This window comes from Eutrigla gurnardus (assembly GCF_963514095.1).
Source record: "Eutrigla gurnardus genome assembly, chromosome: 2".
Lineage (NCBI taxonomy): Eukaryota > Metazoa > Chordata > Actinopteri > Perciformes > Triglidae > Eutrigla > Eutrigla gurnardus.
In genome coordinates this window covers 31,237,114-31,255,505 of record NC_139916.1, presented here as the reverse complement: position 1 = coordinate 31,255,505, position 18,392 = coordinate 31,237,114, and the positions used below count along the sequence as shown (strand labels likewise).

The 18,392-nt window shown below is 42.4% G+C and overlaps 1 protein-coding gene across 3 annotated transcripts in view; it reads left to right on the top strand.

Moving 5' to 3' along the window:
- The window catches only part of fhit (fragile histidine triad diadenosine triphosphatase), a 533,523-nt gene that overhangs the window by 434,592 nt on the left and 80,539 nt on the right, over window positions 1-18,392 (top strand). For all 3 annotated transcript variants that reach the window (XM_084025971.1, XM_084025973.1, XM_084025972.1), the window contains one exon: window positions 12,255-12,323. In XM_084025971.1, coding sequence (XP_083882097.1) covers window positions 12,255-12,323 — 69 coding nt within the window. The remainder of the gene's footprint in view (window positions 1-12,254; window positions 12,324-18,392) is intronic.

The following is an 18,392-nucleotide window of genomic DNA, read 5'->3' as shown; positions in this document are numbered from 1 at the left end:
GAGCGCAAAACAGTCCATGAAATATATAATTTAACAGGGTGGTATGAATATTAGGTGTTCATCATGGTGCCAGTCTGCGGGAAGAAACTTTCCCTGCGTCTGATGGTTTTGGCGTACAGTGCTCTGTAGCAGTTGGAACAGGTGATGTCTAGGGTGGGAGGGGTCTGCTGGGACCAGCGTATAGGTCCTTGATGGAGGGCCTTTTTTCTGAATGTCTTTATGTTGGACTCCCATTTCAGGTCCCGGAAGATTGTAGATCCCAGAAACTTGGAAGTCTACAGCAGTCACAGTTAAGTTGAGTATGGTGATGGGGTCCACTGTCACCTCTACAGTGTTAAACTCCAGGTTGTTTAATAAAGCTAAGAGACTCAGAGGAGCAGCTTGTCATTTCAAGGAGAATAGAGTTGGTCCACCTTAAAGGTCAGCCCACCTTAAAGGAGAAATCCGGTCATTCACAGGGAGACCTGTTGTTAGTGTGAGTAAAGTTAGATCTGGTACCAGACGCAGGAGGCCAGGGCTGGACTGGCCATCGGGCATATCGGGCATTTGCCCGAAGGGCCGATGGCGATTTTGGGCCAAGCCTTTTTTTTTTTTACTAATGGTACTAGTGTTAGTAATGGTATTAGTCATGATATTCAGTGTTTCCCACACATTGAATGGACTTAATTAGCTGCTCTGATGATAGGCCTAAACAGGAGGGCAGCAGCGCTTATTATAAGGGGGAATCCTTGCGGCTGGTTTGGTTCATCAAAGTTCTGTTTTCCCCCGTCGCCATGGCAAGGCGTCCCCCCCGCCGACCCCCCTTAGCTCCGCGAGTTTGACAGTGCGTGCGCGTATGTCAAAACCAAAACACCAAGGAAGGCTGAGGAATAGTCACCTACTTATATTAATAATAATAATAGTTATAATAAACTAATAGTATAAAGCAGCCATCCCCAATTAGCGGCCCGCGGGCCAAATCCAGCAGTGCGCAGGGACCGTCTGCAAATTACAAGACAAAAGCAAGATGCTGCAAACAAAAATCATTAACTCCACTGTTATACAATATTTTTTTCCTCTTGTGCACCACTTGCTGTAGTGCTGTTGTTTTTTGTTGTTGATCAAAATATTCTCCAGGGGCATTCAAATAAATAAATCGTTGATATTGGACTTATTTTCTTTCAAGTGTACATTTGTATCTGTCCCTCAACACAGGCTATGACTACTATCTGCTACTACAACCAACTACCACTGGTAGTACTAATCATTACAATAATAATACTTCAAATAATAGCAGCAACAATAATAACATTTGCACTGTTGTTGCAACTGAAATACCAGTTTAGTCTAGTGCAGGTGAGAGTTGGCAATGAAATACCAGTAGACATAATATCCAAATCTGAAGATCTTTTAATGCTGCAGCATGAGCCATTCCCAGTGCGACACAGGAATGACTGAAGAGTCACTGTTTCTATGGGCACTTATAATGCAGTTGAATTTACATATAGGTCTGACATCCTGCAGCCCCCGTTCCAGGTGTCCCCAGATGTTGTGTTTGATCAAAGGGTCATTGTCTTATCCTGCATCAAAGGGCTTGTTTGGCGACGCCCCTGGTGGCAAATGGTCCTGCAATACGCATTGAGGACAGACATAATTTGGCCCTCAGTGAAAACTAATTGGGGAACCCTGGAAGGCTCAGAACTGTGTTTTAGTCATTTTTGTTTTCATCTTTTCTTGAATGCTTAAACTCCTCAACCCTATTTAGTATGTCAACATTTTGTATTAGTACCAGCAGTTTGTAAGAAATTGGTCAGTAATTGATGTCATATTTTGGTTCTCAAAATTCACCAAATTGATGCATTAAAATGAAATCCATTAAAATTTTTCGCCCGGGGGGGCATGCCCCCGGACCCCCCCTAGAAGATCGCAAGACCCCTCACGATAGAATCCTGTGGGAAACACTGCTATTGGTACACAAAACTGGTAGATCGGCCCCTTAGTCATGATTGATTCTGTGCTGGACCAATTACAGCCGAGGGGCGATGCCCGACAGTGTACAAGCATTGTCACAAAAAAGTTGTTCATAGGCTTCATTGTCTTTCCATCGATACCTGGTGGGCCGGTCTCGGCTGAAAATGCCCGGGCCGATTTTTGGTCCCAGTCCAGCCCTGCAGGAGGCCCTTATTTGTTATGGAGCACAGCATCATAGTCTCGTCCAATGATCAAATAGAGACTTGACATTGGACAATATCAACATTTATATTACCCAGAAGTTATCATTGCATATCTGTTTATGACAAAAAACTAAAATATATTTTTTATTTTATTTTTTGTGTTTTTTTGTAGTTTGTGTAAAATAAGCATATAATATTGTAATAGTTACTGACTATTTTCCATAAATCACCATCTAGTTTTATTTCCCCATCACATTGGAGACCCTCTACACTCTCCAACCCCGAAGGGCCCCCATGCAACTGCCTGGTCTATATTTACACCCCCCTTTTCTGCATCTATTTCTAGTCTGTAGTTAAAGTCCCAGTCAACATTTTTTTTAATCATATTCACTGAAGCCGACACTATGATCCAATAGAACAACATAAATCATCCGGTTTTAGAAAAAAAGCGTGCCTCTATGTGCACGTAGAGCCTGTTATTTGTTTTGCAAAAAATCGACTGCGCCCGGATCATCCTGTCCAATCAGCACGCAGGGCTGTGTTCGTGCACACACAGAGCCCCTCCCCCCTCGGGTCGTTCCACTATCACAGGGGGGAGGCGGAGGGAAGTAGCAATAAGCTTCCAATTCCTCGGTTAAAAACCGAAATGAGGAGGTCCAAAACGACCAAGGAAATCAAAACACCGGTGGAAAAGAAGGAAAAAAAGAAAGATTGCAACGGTGCCCGTGATAAAACCAGAGTCAACATCGGACCTGCATTACAAAGGTGGCGTGTGCCAGGTAGATCATCATGGTAACTGACTGCTCCAACCACCAACTTCTGACCAGTCAAAGATCGATGAGAGGATCGTTAGATAACGTCCAGTTTAAGCTGACCTGCAGAAAGCTAGTAAAAATAAAATTCACTGGCATCTAATATCACTTCCCCATATCAGTACTTTATATACACGGAGGATGATTTATAAGGTAAACCTTCTTACCACTTTTTAATTATGTTTTTATATTCATGTTGTTTTATTTTCTCTCGGTATGTTTCACACCTCCGGGGCTGCAGCTGAAAGAATGAGGCTAAAATTGTCCGACACGCAATCATTTCCCTAACAGAATGAATAAAGTATCTTCTATTCTTCTTTTCTGTGAGAATACCTTGAAACTATTACATTAATTTAATGAAATACACAAATTAATGTAATTATTATCAGGTATCCTTCGTGCATTTTGCAGTTTAAACTGTGTGGCTTTTAGCCTGGATTAGGTCAAACATGTCAGATCTAATGTGCATCAGCACATGACCGTCAGTGGAGTGGCTATTACCTAAGAAAGGGGCTGAAAAAGTATGATGATCGAAAATATATGAGATTGAATATAAAAAAGTTCAAAAAGGGTGATATTTTAAAACTGTGTGCCTATGAAATGAAATACACGCTTTGTATTTAATAGGGTTGTGGAACTGGAGTCACTTAATTAAAGTAAAAATAAAAATCCTCCTTGGAAAGGGGAAAACAGCAACAAAAGTAGTCCTGGCAAAAAAGGGGGAAAATGGGAACAACACGTATTGGCCTTCAATCACGGAACCCCGTTGTGCTCGGGGCCAGACGCCACCCCCCCCCTCCTCCTCCTCTTCAGCTCCAACCAGAAGGGAGGGGCGGTCTAGCTCCCCAGGGCATCCGCCTGCATTCCCATGGGCGGATCCAGACCTGTGGATGACAGAATAGAACAAAGGTTGTAGGGATACGAATCAGTGGGTGACCCAGGCGTTGTGCTTGTTCCGGGACATCAAAACTAGTGGCACATGGTACGTGACCAAGGTGAAGTGATGTCCTAATAGGTAGTACTTTAGGGTCTCCAATGCCCACTTGATGGCCAAACACTCCTTCTGTGTCTCTCCACGGTGGAGTACTTCTGCTCCTGGTGCAGCAGCTTACGGCTGATATATATGATTGGGTGTTCCTCACCATCCTGTAGTAGTTCAGCGAAATTCTGCTTTTTATATTTCATTCGATTTTCATTGTGAAATTCCGTGATTCCCTCCATGTTCGGAAATCATAGGGCCCTACTCGCCATGCCACACCATTTTAAGCATAGCAACATTGTCAAGGAATTCTTAACATCTCCTTCCTGCCTGTTTTGTGAGGCTACTCACCTTCTCTTTTTCTCTTTCCCCAGAGCACCACTCCTGTTCCCTATAGAAACATATTTCTCCACATGAAAATATACCACACCAGGCAGAAATGGGGAAAAAAAGGGGGGTTGAATGTGTGTATGTTTAACCAAATGTTTCAAATCCACCTAAGACACGGCGTTAATGCAGGGATCTTAGTCACGCCAGCTTTATTCTCAATGAAAGAAAATAATACAGAGGATATGACCTTGTTGTCCTCAATGGTAGATACAGGCATGACTGAGGAACCCTGGCTGCGGTAGAAACACCTTTTCCTCCTGAGAAGGTTCCAAGTGAAATGACCAGAAGTATCGAAGTGTCAGCCATGAAAAAAGCTGTTTGAATACTCTGAATGCGAAGGAAATGTGGTTCAGTGCTGCTTTTAGCATAGGACACACTGGACCATCCTTTATCAAAAGAAGGGAAAACAAACAATATGCCTATCTTGCAATTACTTTGATACAGACTCTTTGATCGGACAGTGATAACAACCCTATTTGTATTTATATATTTGGAACATTTGACAAATAAGTAAAAAAAAAAAAGGTATGACAAATAGAATAAAAGTAAATCTAGAAAACTGTCAATAATGTTGATTATGACAGGGAAGCCTCTATTCATTTAGTCAATTTCAACCTTGGAAACAAAGTAACAGTTGTCTTTTCCTAAATCAAAGTATGAGTTCTCCTTCTCATCTTTCCTTGACCTCATGATATTTTCCAATGAGTTCAAGGAAACGTTTGGAAAAGACTGAGTTGATTTGACTTTGTGTCTTTGTGGTTTCCCGTCATTTCTTCTGTGTATCTCCTGTGTTGTTTTAGTGTCGACAGTCTTGTTCCGTTCACTTTGTTCCTACAAATCACTTTCCAGTCCGCCCTCATGTCTGCCCACCTGTATCCTGTTGTCTCATTACTTGTGTATTTAGTCTGTACAAAGACAGACAAACTGACACTGACACACAAAAAGACAGTGTCCATGATCCTTCCAGGTGTCTATGCTTGATCCCTTTGATGTTTTTTCCTTTTAGTTCCCAGCCTGTTCCCTCAGTTTGGTTTCAAGTTTCTATTCACCTTTTGTTTAATTTGACCTGCCTGCCTCCTTTTCTGCATTTGGATCTCCTTTTTTATTCCACAATTGTGACAATTGTGCTGTGACCATGGTTACATTTATATTGTATAATTAGTAGGTCAATCAAGGCTAAAAGTTTCAATCGGATTCTCTTGATTTTTACTAAAAAAGAGGCTTAGATAGTGGACAGTAGTTGTTGAGATCAAACACATCACCAATTTGTGTAAGGGGTCTCATAAATCACATCCCCAAATCATGCCTGTTGAAAGGGTTGCTTAGGCTCAACGTGGGTGCTGACATTAAGAAGATCGGGCTCAGGTTATCTGCAGCTTTTTGCATGCTTTTTACTAGGTGACACCAAAGTAACTTTAAATGTAGACGTTTTCTTGTGTAGAGAACCTTCGGTAGCTGTACACTTAATTATTTTCTGCAACAGTGTTTGCTCAGAGCATTCAAAGGCTTCAGCTGTATTAGTGTAACTGCAGTCTTGAAAGCATTGACGCTCGATATGCAGTTAACACCAGGAAAACTTTTCCAGGAGTCAACAAGTGTTTAAGGGTTTGATGATTGAAAAGATTGATGTCAGGAAGCACGTAACAATGGCTCCTCATTACTTTATTCATGTCATATCTATAATGTACATGTGTTGTACACCAAGAGTCTTCAACAATGAGTTATTGTGGATTTTGTAGACATTGTTCCCAGCGTGACGAGACAGCCATCTCCAACACTGTCACTGAAATACAAAGCTCCTCTGTTCTTGTGGGTGTTCATTCTGACAGCTCAAAGAGGATTCTGCATCTTTACTTGACTTTTTCCAGCTAAGAGACATTGTAAGAATAATGATGATAGTAATATGACAAAATCTCATCAAGACATCTGCAATGTCTGTGCTCACCAATTGCAATTAAAAAATGCAACAAATGACTTACGTTTGTTCAAAGTTTCACTCTCGAAATCTGGAGTCGGATTATAATGATGATCTTTGTAAGAAAAAAAGGGAACTGGTCCATTTTTTTTGGGGGGGGGGGGGGGGGGGGGGGATCTGAATGAAAGTCCTCTGAATGAAACAACAAAATATGTTGTGTTTCCCAGAATGACAGAAAGAAGCATTCTTAGATCTCACCATTTTTTCTGCATCTTCCACTCAAATTGTTGTGAAAAAAAACATGTCTGCTTTTATGATGTGACCTTATTGTTAAGCTTGGATGGATTTAGATTTAGATAGATACATTAAGGTAAGCCCCGCCTCCTCTCTCAGGCATTTAGCATGAGTGATGCACGTAAACACCAATGATCCTATTGGAGGCTTATGCTTATGACAGGTTGAGAAACCGTACTGGCACGTAAAAGTCAAGCGGCACATTTGATTTGTAAAGTGGGCATTTGGGTCCTTTTTGCTGTGACAGTAGCATAGCTGGCTTTTCAGAGCCCTTTTACCTTTTTAAAACCACTTTTTGACGGAGACGACGGAGACACGTCTTACTCACGGAGGAAGACACATCTGACATTAAGCTAAATTGTTTGACAAACAAGGCCACCAAGCATGCCTTCTGTGAACTCTGAGGACTGCATTTTACTTCTAAAAGCAAACAAGAAGATCACTGACCTCAGAGAAGACATTAAGCGGCTCTCCAATGAACTCAAAAATAAAGACTCACTTTTATCGAGCTTCAGGGAAATAGCCGTGGAGCAGGCCAAACGGATTTCCTCGCTCAGCGTTAACATCCAGGACATAGTGGTATGGGATCCAGACACCTGTCCTCCACGACCGTCCTCCTGCTTGACCCAGAGCCATCAGCCATCTTGGTCGGAGGTAGTGATCCACGGTCGTAAGGGCTGCTCAGACGGGGCTGTTTCACCTCCTCGCCTGTGCCTCTCAAACTATTATGCCCCTCACCTGGACCCCCCTCAGTCAACGGCTCCGATGGCCACAACGACTCTGTCGCCGGTGATAAACACTGAAGAAATGGCCTCCAAGTCCACGGGAAAACTACATCCTCCGTCGGGGTCAAAGGCCTCTTCTTCCCGGCGTATGCTGCTGGAAGACGCCGTGATGAGACGCTCTGGGAGTTTTCCTCGCTTCTCTCCCACCACGGTCACTGCCTCACCACGACACCAGACAGGTCGGTCTCCTTCAAATCCTCAACCACCATCATCCCCGCGTCCCCTCTTCTCTCCTACCACACTGATAGTTGGGGACTCCATAACCAGAAACACCCGCTTCTTCAACGCAATCACACACTGCATTCCCGGGGCCACAGTGCGGGTAATCTTGGAGAAACTCCCGGGGTTGCTGTGCTCGCTCCCGTCTACTGTCCACCGAGTGATCGTTCACGTGGGGTCTAATGACACGGCCCGCCAGCAGTCTGAGCTGACCAAGAAGGATTTTCAGGAGCTTTTAAACTTTTTAAGTGAATGTGGAATGACTGTCTTCATTTCCGGACCTATCCCCACACTGGGTCAGGGCGCTGGTCGCTTCAGCAGAATCCTAAGCCTCAACACATTTCTTCACTCTGCCTGTAGACCCCACAAAATAGGTTTCATTGACAACTTTAATTTGTTTTGGAACCGCTCTTCCTTCTTTGGAAATGACGGAGTCCACCCCAACGGGCTGGGTAGCCGGATGCTAGCGGCTAATCTGCTGCATGCTGTACAGTCTGCTCCACGTGACTGACTGTTTACATCCCCCCCACATACCCCGGAACCGCCCCCTGCTTTGCCGGTCTCAGGTAAGCCCACTGTTACAGGCACCAACCCCCTCTTGTGTAAGGATCACACGGCTGTTCAACCTCAAGCTCTCTGTATTCCTGTCCATATTTCAAGTTTATACCATTACCCCAAAAGTGCATTTAGTGGTGAAGTCTGTGTGGACAACCTGCGGCCGATAGACTACACACCTTTACCAGCTGTTGCAAATCATGCTTTTAACACACACACAAGTATGGCACTGTTGAACATTAGATCACTAGTAGACAAGTCATTTTTAATCAATGATTTAATTATTAAGCACAATCTAGACCTTATCTTCTTAACAGAGACATGGTTAAATGTCAACAATAGTGACACAGTTTTGATTGAATCAGCACCTCCTGGTTTTATTTTTATGAATGAATTCAGAATGCACAGAAAAGGAGGCGGAGTTGCCATCTTATATAAGGAGATTCTACAATGCAAGAAAATCTCCTGTGGAAACTTCAACTCTTTTGAATATGTCGCTGCTCAGCTGAGTTCCCCCCAGCGAACAATACTCTTAACTATTTACAGGCCACCAAAATATGATGCACAGTTTTTCAATGAGATTGCCAAACTACTGTCCATTGTATGTATTGATTTCGATTGTGTTGCCTTAGTGGGTGATTTCAATATTCACATAGATATTGCAGAGGATGGAGGTGCAAAAGAACTCTTGAACATTCTGGACAACTTTGGACTTAATCAGCATGTAACAGAACCTACCCACAATAAGGGGCATTTACTGGATCTGATTATTTCCAAGGGTCTCAACATTTCTGATGTTATGGTGACTGATGTTGCTCTTTCCGATCCCCACTGTGTATTTTTTAAGACGACCATCTCTGCCAGCAGTAGCAGAAAAGAACCAGAGGTGATCAAAAGGCGTTGTATAAATGAAAATACCAGCGCATTGTTCATGCAGGCCTTTACACCATCACCAACTCTTCCCTTAGCCTCTATCGATGACCTTGTGGATGGTTTCAGCTCCAATGTTATGAATCTTATGGATGCTATTGCACCACTACAGACCAAGGTTTTATCTGGAAGGAAAAAGTCCCCATGGAGAAATGCCACAGCAGTGAGAGCTCAAAGAACAAAGTGTAAACAGGCCGAACGTCGGTGGCGAAAATCTAAACTACAGGTTCACTACGACATTTACAAAGACAGTCTCCATATCTACAATCAGGAATTGAAAGGGGCAAGGCAGTCCTTTTTCTCAGAGGTTATCAACAAAAATAATAATTTCCGCACCTTATTTGCCGTTGTCGACAGACTGACAAACCCCTCGCCATTAGTCCCTCCTGAGCTCCTGTCCAGCAAGTCGTGCAATGACTTTGCAAATTTCTTCACAGATAAAATTCTGAAGATAAGACAAACAATGTGTAGCTCCACCTCAGGGAACATGGCTATGTCACTTATGCCTCAAGATTCGCTAATGAATCTACAACACTTTGAACTTTTAGACTGTGCATCTCTGACTGAAACTGTTCAGCAGCTAAAGTCCACTACCTGCTGTCTTGATCTGCTGCCCACAAACTTCTTTAAAAATATTTTTAACAGTGTTGCACCAGAAGTGCTGAACATAGTAAACACCTCCCTTCAGTTGGGACATTTTCCCGAAGCCTTGAAAACTGCAGTGATCAAGCCGTTATTGAAGAAGCCTAATCTGGATGCCTCAGCCATGAGCAACTATAGGCCCATATCAAATTTAGCATTTCTGGCGAAGATCATTGAAAGGGCAGTTTACCAACAACTTTACTCCTTCATGATTCAAAACAATCTTTTTAATGTTTTTCAGTCAGGATTTCGGCCACATCACAGCACTGAGACTGCACTTACTAAAGTCCTAAACGACATACATCTAAACAGTGATGCATCAAAAGCAACAGTTTTGGTACTGCTTGATCTCAGTGCTGCTTTTGATACGGTGGACCATAACATACTGCTTGACAGACTGGAGAAGTGGGTGGGACTCTCTGGTTCTGTGCTGGACTGGTTCAAATCCTACTTGAAAAATCGGGATTATTTTGTCTCCCTTGGTAACTATGAATCAGAACATACAAAACTAACATGCGGGGTTCCTCAGGGCTCCATTCTTGGACCCATTCTGTTCAATATTTACATGCTCCCTCTAGCTCAGATCATGGAGTATTTTAACATATCCTACCATACTTATGCCGATGACACACACCTTTATATCTCAGTTTCACCACATAACCATAGTCCCCTACACTCACTAAGTCAGTGTGTCAAACACATCAATGAGTGGATGAACCAGAACTTTCTCCAGCTCAATGCAAATAAACAGAAATTATTGTCTTTTGGTCCCAAAAATACAAGGCTAGAGATCAGTGCTCAACTAGAGTTAATCGCACTGGAAAACCACAGACAAAACCAGAAACCTTGGTGTAGTTATGGACTCGGATCTGAATTTCGACACACATATAAAGACCATTACCAAATCTGCCTATTACCATCTAAAAAATATTGCTAGAATCAAAGGATGTCTGTCCAAACAAGACACAGAAAAACTTGTTCATGCATACATTTTCAGTCGGTTAGATTATTGTAATGGCATCTTTACAGGTCTTAGTAAAAAATCAATCAGGCAACTGCAGCTTATCCGGATGCTGCTGCCAGAGTCTTGACCAACACCAAGAAAATGGACCACATTACACCTGTCCTTAAATCTCTGCACTGGCTCCCCGTATGTAAAAGGATAGATTTTAAATTTTTGTTACTGGCCTACAAGGCAATGAATGGTCTGGGTCCAAAATACATTTCTGAGCTGCTTGTTGGATCTGAAGCACCCAGACTCCTCAGGTCTTCAGGGACAGGTTTACTATGTATACCCAGGGTCAGAACTAAAAAGGCTGAAGCAGCGTTCAGTTTTTATGCTCCACACCTGTGGAACAAGCTCCCTGAACACCTGAGGTGTGCACAGACGATCAGCTCTTTTAAATCAGGCCTGAAAAAACTTTTGTTTACTGCAGCTTTCCCATAACCCAACATGCAGGTAATCTTAACTTTCTAATCTTAAAACTTTTATGCGCTTAAAATCGTATTATTGTTTTAATTACTTTGTTTTACTATTCATGCATTTGTCTTTTTGCTTATTTTTTATCATTTTTAATTATTGGCTATTTCATTTTCCTGTATTGTATGACTATTCTGTTGCCTTTTCATGATGTTATTCTTTTATCTTCTTTTTTTTTCTGTAAAGCACTATGAATTGCTGCTTGTACGAATGGTGCTATATAAATACATTTGTCTTGCCTTGCCTTATGTCACCAACATTTTAGGGGAATTGATGAAACAACTGATGCTGAAGCTGACATACAAGGTTTTCCTCTGTTTAGGTTCCACCATACAGGATGCTGCACCCTCTGACTAATGTACAGAGTCTGAGCTCAGGGCCTCAGAGCAGGGACGTAGAAAATAGGTCTACTTTATTACACATCTTGTTTTCTTGTCTTACTTTGTAAATCAACCTGTTTGTTTTCAATGTAGTATAACTACACGTTGAGACTACCATTGCAGGGAGAAGTGATGCTAAGTGTGTTTTTGTCAGAAAAAGTGGTTTCTTGGGGAAAAGAAGGAAAGAAGGAATGCAAAGAAGGAAATCAAAGTTAACCGTTGCATTTGCTTGGTACAACATGGAAAATATAAATGGTGGCGATGCTGCTGCTCTCACAATAACCCTTATGATCGCATGCAAATTAAAAACAAACCTATTTATATTTCGCTGCTGGGACTTATGTGGAGCTGCACGTTTCATTTCTTCCCTCAGGCACCAAGAGGGAGCGTAGTGAAGCTCTTTTTTATTAAACATGGTTATTGGAATATTCATATCAAACTCACCAGTCATTGATATTCATTTACAACAGATGGGGGGGGGGGGGGGGGGGGGGGGTGAAATTCTTAAAAGCATAAAAATAAGTAGTCTCTGTGGTGTGCAGGTAGCACACTTGTTGAAACTCTGACTTCTCCAACGTACTGTGAAGTAATGAAGACTCTCTACGGAAACCGGCACCGTCACATCAGTCTGTCAGATGACTCCCAGGTGAGAATGTACCCGAGTCTCTAGACGGCGCATCACATCTAAACCGTCACCTTCTCTTGTTTGTCTTCTTCCAGCATGTCCACGTCCACGTGCTGCCCAGGAAGACGGGCGACTTTGAGAGGAATGACAGCGTCTACGATCAGGTCAGGGCACATTTTTGATAACCCTAACAACCTTATGTCTGCCGATTCACACGAATGACAACTTGTAGCTGACCTTCGCTTCTCTTGGCCTCATGTGTCTGCTTCAACCCCTTTATACTGCTACTGAATGTAATATGACTGGAACTCGACATCAGGATCTGTCTCGAGAACAGTCTCAACAACACCTTTGGCTCTCTGTTTCATCTCGGAATTGACCGTATTTTTGTCTCCGACGAACTGGACTCCCGATTTTATTTCAAGACATTTCTCAAGGTCCACTTCTACACATACAAACATGCAGTACATATGACTGAATGAAGAGGAATGCCTTTGATTTCGACATTTTGTCAATCGTGTCGTGCAGTGTGTGATGTGGTGAGTTGCTCTCAACCCCCCAGTCTTAGGCTTAGTGTTGTCTCAGTCATGATACATTCTGGTCTTAGTCCTAACATGAGCTTGGTTTAGGTGGTCTCAACTAAATATGACGTTCCCAAACAATTCAACCGAGTTATGTTTAGAGGGAAACATTTTTTCGTGGATTACATTGGCTCTCTGGGCTGCACGGTGGTGTAGTGGGTAGCACTGTCGCCTCACAGCTAGAGGGTCCCGGGTTCCTTCTGTTAGGAGTTTGCATGTTCTCCCCGTGTGAGCATGGGTTCTTTCCGGGTTCTCCGGCTTCCTCCCACAGTCCAAAGACATGCAGGATGGGGATAGGTTCATTGATGACTCTAAATTGCCCGTAGGTGTGAACCAAAATACTGGTTACCTGTCTGTCTCTACATGTCAGGCCTGAGATAGACTGGTGACCTGTCTGTCTCTACATGTCAGCCCTGTGATAGACTGGTGACCTGTCTGTCTCTACATGTCAGCCCTGTGATAGACTGGTGACCTGTCTGTCTCTACATGTCAGCCCTGTGATAGACTGGTGACCTGTCTGTCTCTACATGTCAGCCCTGTGATAGACTGGTGACCTGTCTGTCTCTACATGTCAGCCCTGTAATATACTGGTTACCCGTCTGTCTCTACATGTCAGCCCTGTGATAGACTGGTTACCTGTCTGTCTCTACATGTCGGCCCTGTGAATGACTGGTTACCTGTCTGTCTCTACATGCCGGCCCTGTGATAGACTGGTTACCTGTCTGTCTCTACATGTCAGCCCTGTGATAGACTGGTTAACTGTCTGTCTCTACATGTCAGTCCGGCGACCTGTGACTTGAGATCGGTTCCAGTCCGAATACAAGACGTCGGCAAAAATCTCACAAAGTCTCAAAGAGTCTTTGGAAGTCCACATAGGACGGAAGACAGGCTGGTGGACGGTCAAAACACAAACCTGCTACAAAACGACATAGTTAGGTTTAGACAACAAAATAAACTTTTGGACCCACCCGTCCACCAGCCAGACCTCTTCCCTACATGAACTTCCACGGACTCATTTGAAACTAATTAGTGATACATCAAAACACATTGAAACATAATTCACAATGCAGCTGTAATTTCTAAGAGACCTAACATGGAGATATGTTTGCTGTTTCCCACTTGTGGAAAGCAGCAATCTGCAGATCCCAGAGCTCTGATTAATATCTAATATAATTACTTAGATTAAAAATTGTAATGCTTGTTGAACTGGCCTGCTTGAACACCACACTCTGTTCCTGGAACTGAATTGGCCTCTTTGCAGCCATTTAAAAGTTGATGGAGCATCTTAGCTTCTTTTCCTGGTTCAATGGCTTTCTGGTCAGTCACCTCGTCCACCTCGGCTCCTACCATACCATACAGACACATACATTAACACAGCAGTGGGGTTGTAGAGCCATTTATCTTTTAAGTATGACTCAACTGGCATTGTTCTCCCAGAGTGAGACTGCAGGAATCCGAAAACACAATTTACTGCTAATGAACTGATTCACCTGTGGCTCCTAATAACTTTAATTAAACATCTGAGAGATGAGTTTAAACAAATATCAGCGGGCTATACGGCCCCCAGGAGCCAGAATCTCCAAACCAATGAACCACAACACTTCAATAAGAAAATAATGAACATGCCTTTCAGGCTGTTTTAAATTTCACTGTGACATTTTGAATTTGTAACAAGAGAGTCTGTTGTAAATGAATATCAATGACTGGTGAGTTTGATATGAATATTCCAATAACCATGTTTAATAAAAAAGAGCTTCACTACGCTCCCTCTTGGTGCCTGAGGGAAGAAATGAAACGTGCAGCTCCACATAAGTCCCAGCAGCGAAATATAAATAGGTTTGTTTTTAATTTGCATGCGATCATAAGGGTTATTGTGAGAGCAGCAGCATCGCCACCATTTATATTTTCCATGTTGCACCAAGCAAATGCAAACATTTTTTTTCTTTGCTGTGAATAATCAACCAGCGGTTGTTCCACTCATACCTGATCAGTGATAAGTATTTTATGGATTTAACACATTCATTTGTTGATAAATACTTTTTAAGAGGCAATAAACCAGGTGAAGCTCCTCTCTGCAAAATCACTTTAAAGCTGCACCTGTGGGTAACATTGATGTAATGTGATGTTGCAAATGGCAACATTAAGCAACTGACCATGTTTTGATTGAAAAGCCCAGAAATGCCGGGTTTACTATGTCGCCCGAATTTATCGATGGGTGACAAATGAAAGGAAAAAGCGAGTGAGTGCAGAGAATGATTGTAGATGCTTCTATAGAGCACAGGAAGGCCCGTTGAACTGTTTGGTTAGTATGAAAACGATTTACAGAGAAACTGAACCCCATACTTTTGGTGGAATTGCCTGTATGAGATCTACTATCCTGGAAATTCTAAAATGTATTTGGGCTGTTAAAATTAACTGGTTAACGCAAGATGATTCATTTGTGAAATTAGCGAATTCTTTTTTTTAAAGTTCTAGTATAAAAAACAAAGATGGAACAATCAATAAACATGCAACCTCATAAAACTACTAAGATCTGATGGCAGCGACACCACTGCAGCAGCGTGACGTTAACCTAATAACCAGCCTCAACAATGACCTGAACAAACATGTTGAATCATCATTTATCAGCAGCTGCAGTATGAAGCTAAACAGACAAGACGAGTGAGTCTCTATCACATCACTTCATTTAGCTGGGAAGTTGTCAGCTGTGCGTCTGCTGATAGAATCTGTCAGGGTTTCACCAATGTACTACACCCATTAGGCTAATGTTAGAGAGAGACAGAGAGAGTGTGACTGCGTAACAGCTGTGAATGTAGCAGTGTAGTGTTTGTGCAGTTTATTTGTCCATGAATAAATGCTACAACTAGATTCAAGCTAAGTTCCTGTCTTGTTTTCAGCCAGCTGATACTTAAAGTGTATCAAGATAGTCACAAAGTTAGCAACAATTCTGCAACAACTGGCTCAGGAACACTTAAGATGGGCTGACCTTTTAAGGTGGATCAGCACTATTCTCCTTTAAGTGACAAGCTGCTCCTCTGACTCTCTTAGCTTTTTTATCTTTAATATTTATTTTAACTGTGTAACTGATAGCAGTTAAAGGCAGAGTTGGTCATTTGGAAAAACCACAGAGACTTTGAACACATTGCAGAATCGAAAAAATCCCACCCCTTTGGTTCAGACCTCTGTTCAAAGCTGCCACCCCAGAACGCCAAACTCGTGCTCAAGATTGACAGAGTGCAATCAGGAAGTAAACATTGACAGATAGGCTGCCCAAATTTTTTCTCCGGCCTGACTTTTTTTGATTGGACGGGGTTTTTACAGTCCTGCCGCGGCTACAGATGACATGTTTTACATTTTTTTTAATGTATTGTGCTAACGGCATATTACAAGGATTTCATGTAATATAACAGAAAGTGTTTCTGAATAGAATCACCTACTCAACCTTTAATTATTAATATCCCTACTGCAAACTCTACCTTACTGCTCTGTTTGTATCAGGAAAACACAAAGTTGAATGTTTTCAAAGTTATTGTTAGAACTGTAATGGTTATTATTTAAGTACTCATATCAGTACCCGTATTGTAGTCTGAACTAAAGTGGTATCAGTGCATCTGTATTTGCCGAGGCTTCACATTCTGGTTCACATACACCTTCTGTCATTTATCTTTCCGTTCCCACAACAATATGAAATCGGAATTTTTCGGGTATATCCACAAATTGTAAATAATCGTGATTAATCCACAGCTACCCTGTGATTAATCTGATAGAAATGTTTCATTGTTTGACAGCCCTAATATATGGGTTAGAAATAATCAGCTGCTGCTGGTCTTCCTGTGGGCCGTGTGGCGTTTGAAGCTGTTGCACGACTGCTGTGGGTCAGTACAATTAATGTATGGTGTGTAACATGTGTAATGTGTGATGTGTAACATGCATTCTCTCTCTTTCCAAATGTATTTAAAATAATAAGAAACCTTCCCTTTGCTCTGCCACTGTTGAATAATCCTGTTGAAATGAGTTCCAGACATAGGTTGCATCAACAGCATCAAATTAGGTAGGTATCATAGGTAGACATCAGGAAACTTCTAATACAATTTTACAATTTCTCCAAGGACAAGGCTAGTGGTATCACCACTGTTTGAGCCTATTCTTCTACAAAAGTATGTAGCAAACTGAATATGTTTTTCCAACTCACTTGTAATAAATGCACATAACAACAGGGTATAGGAATGACCTGTAATGAATTAAAATACTTGCGTCACAATAAATAAAAGTTCAATAGAAAACAGCTTTTAACAGTAAGAAAAGTAAAAAAAAAAAAGAAGAAGCAATGTATTACCTCCACACCCCCCACTGCCACGTCCAGGGCTTTATCAGATGCAGATAATGCATGATCGCGAACCCACACTAGATGGGCTGTTTATCGCTGTAAAGAGGACGGATGGGACAAGGGAGTGCAGTTGTGTTGTCGTTTAATTTAGCTGAGGTGGAGCAGTGTGGGAGACCGCTGCTGACAGCAGCTCTGTGACAGTCGATGTCGTCAGCAGCTCAATGCTCTTGTATCTGTCTGTCTGCTCGTTACCATCTTTATTGGTATTTCTGTCTCCCTCTGATCCACCAGATGTCACAATCAATTTTCCATACAGCATCACCTTGCCAAAAAACAGCTGTCATGGGTACTGTACTTGCTTTATGAGCCGTGTTTGTATCTTCCTTTTTCTTACGGGATTTTTCACTGTATTAAATGTTGTCCTTTGAAAGACGAACCCATAGAGGCAACGGTAGCTGCTCTCTTTCAGTGTCTTTGTGTTGTTATTGATACTTTGCTTGTCATTTCTCACCGCACCATTAGCCTATGTAAAATCCATACATGTAACATTCATGGCTGCAGAAGTCCACTCTCAATTAATATGAGCTACTCTGTTAAAGGTCTGAAGCCTCTCATGTCATTGTGCTGCTCTAATGGTGTTTTCACACCAAACGTGGCATGATTGCATTCAAAGCCACGTATGGATGCAGATTTACACCGGAGAGTGGGGACTGATGAATGACTGAATGAAACACACAATGTTGATGATTCAGATGTATTCCGTTCAGCTACCAATTCTCATTCCCCTTCTAATCAACTCAAAGAAATCTAAAAGTAATGTCATTGAGAAGCTTTCTGCCTAACAGCGACGATATGTAGCATTCGTCTTTCAGACCTGTTGTCACTCGCCACTCGTCAAATACTGCAGTGTGGTCACTTAGGGGGCACCTCCACTACACCGACCGTACCGCGCCCAGGCATGATTGAGGTTAAAGGCCGGCTTGTTTGGCCAGTGTGAGCGCTCCGTTCCGTACTTAAGAACGGTATGCTTCCTCTGCCCCGGCACGCTTGGAAGAGGTGGATTTGAGAACGGTATGCGTTTGAGTCCGCCACGGCGCAGTCCGGCAGAACGACTGTGACGTCGCGAGACCTCGCGATAATACGTAATCGCGCGAGACTGCAGTTAAAGAACTCTGAAAACCTCTGACCTGTTGACTCCGTACCTGGCCCTGCCCATTCTGACGTTTTTGTGACGTAGTTAACTGAAATATGATCCGTCGTCAAGAGGTTTTATTAACACAAGTGTTTTATTTTGAAGTAACCTTATGTTTTATTGTTGAGTATGT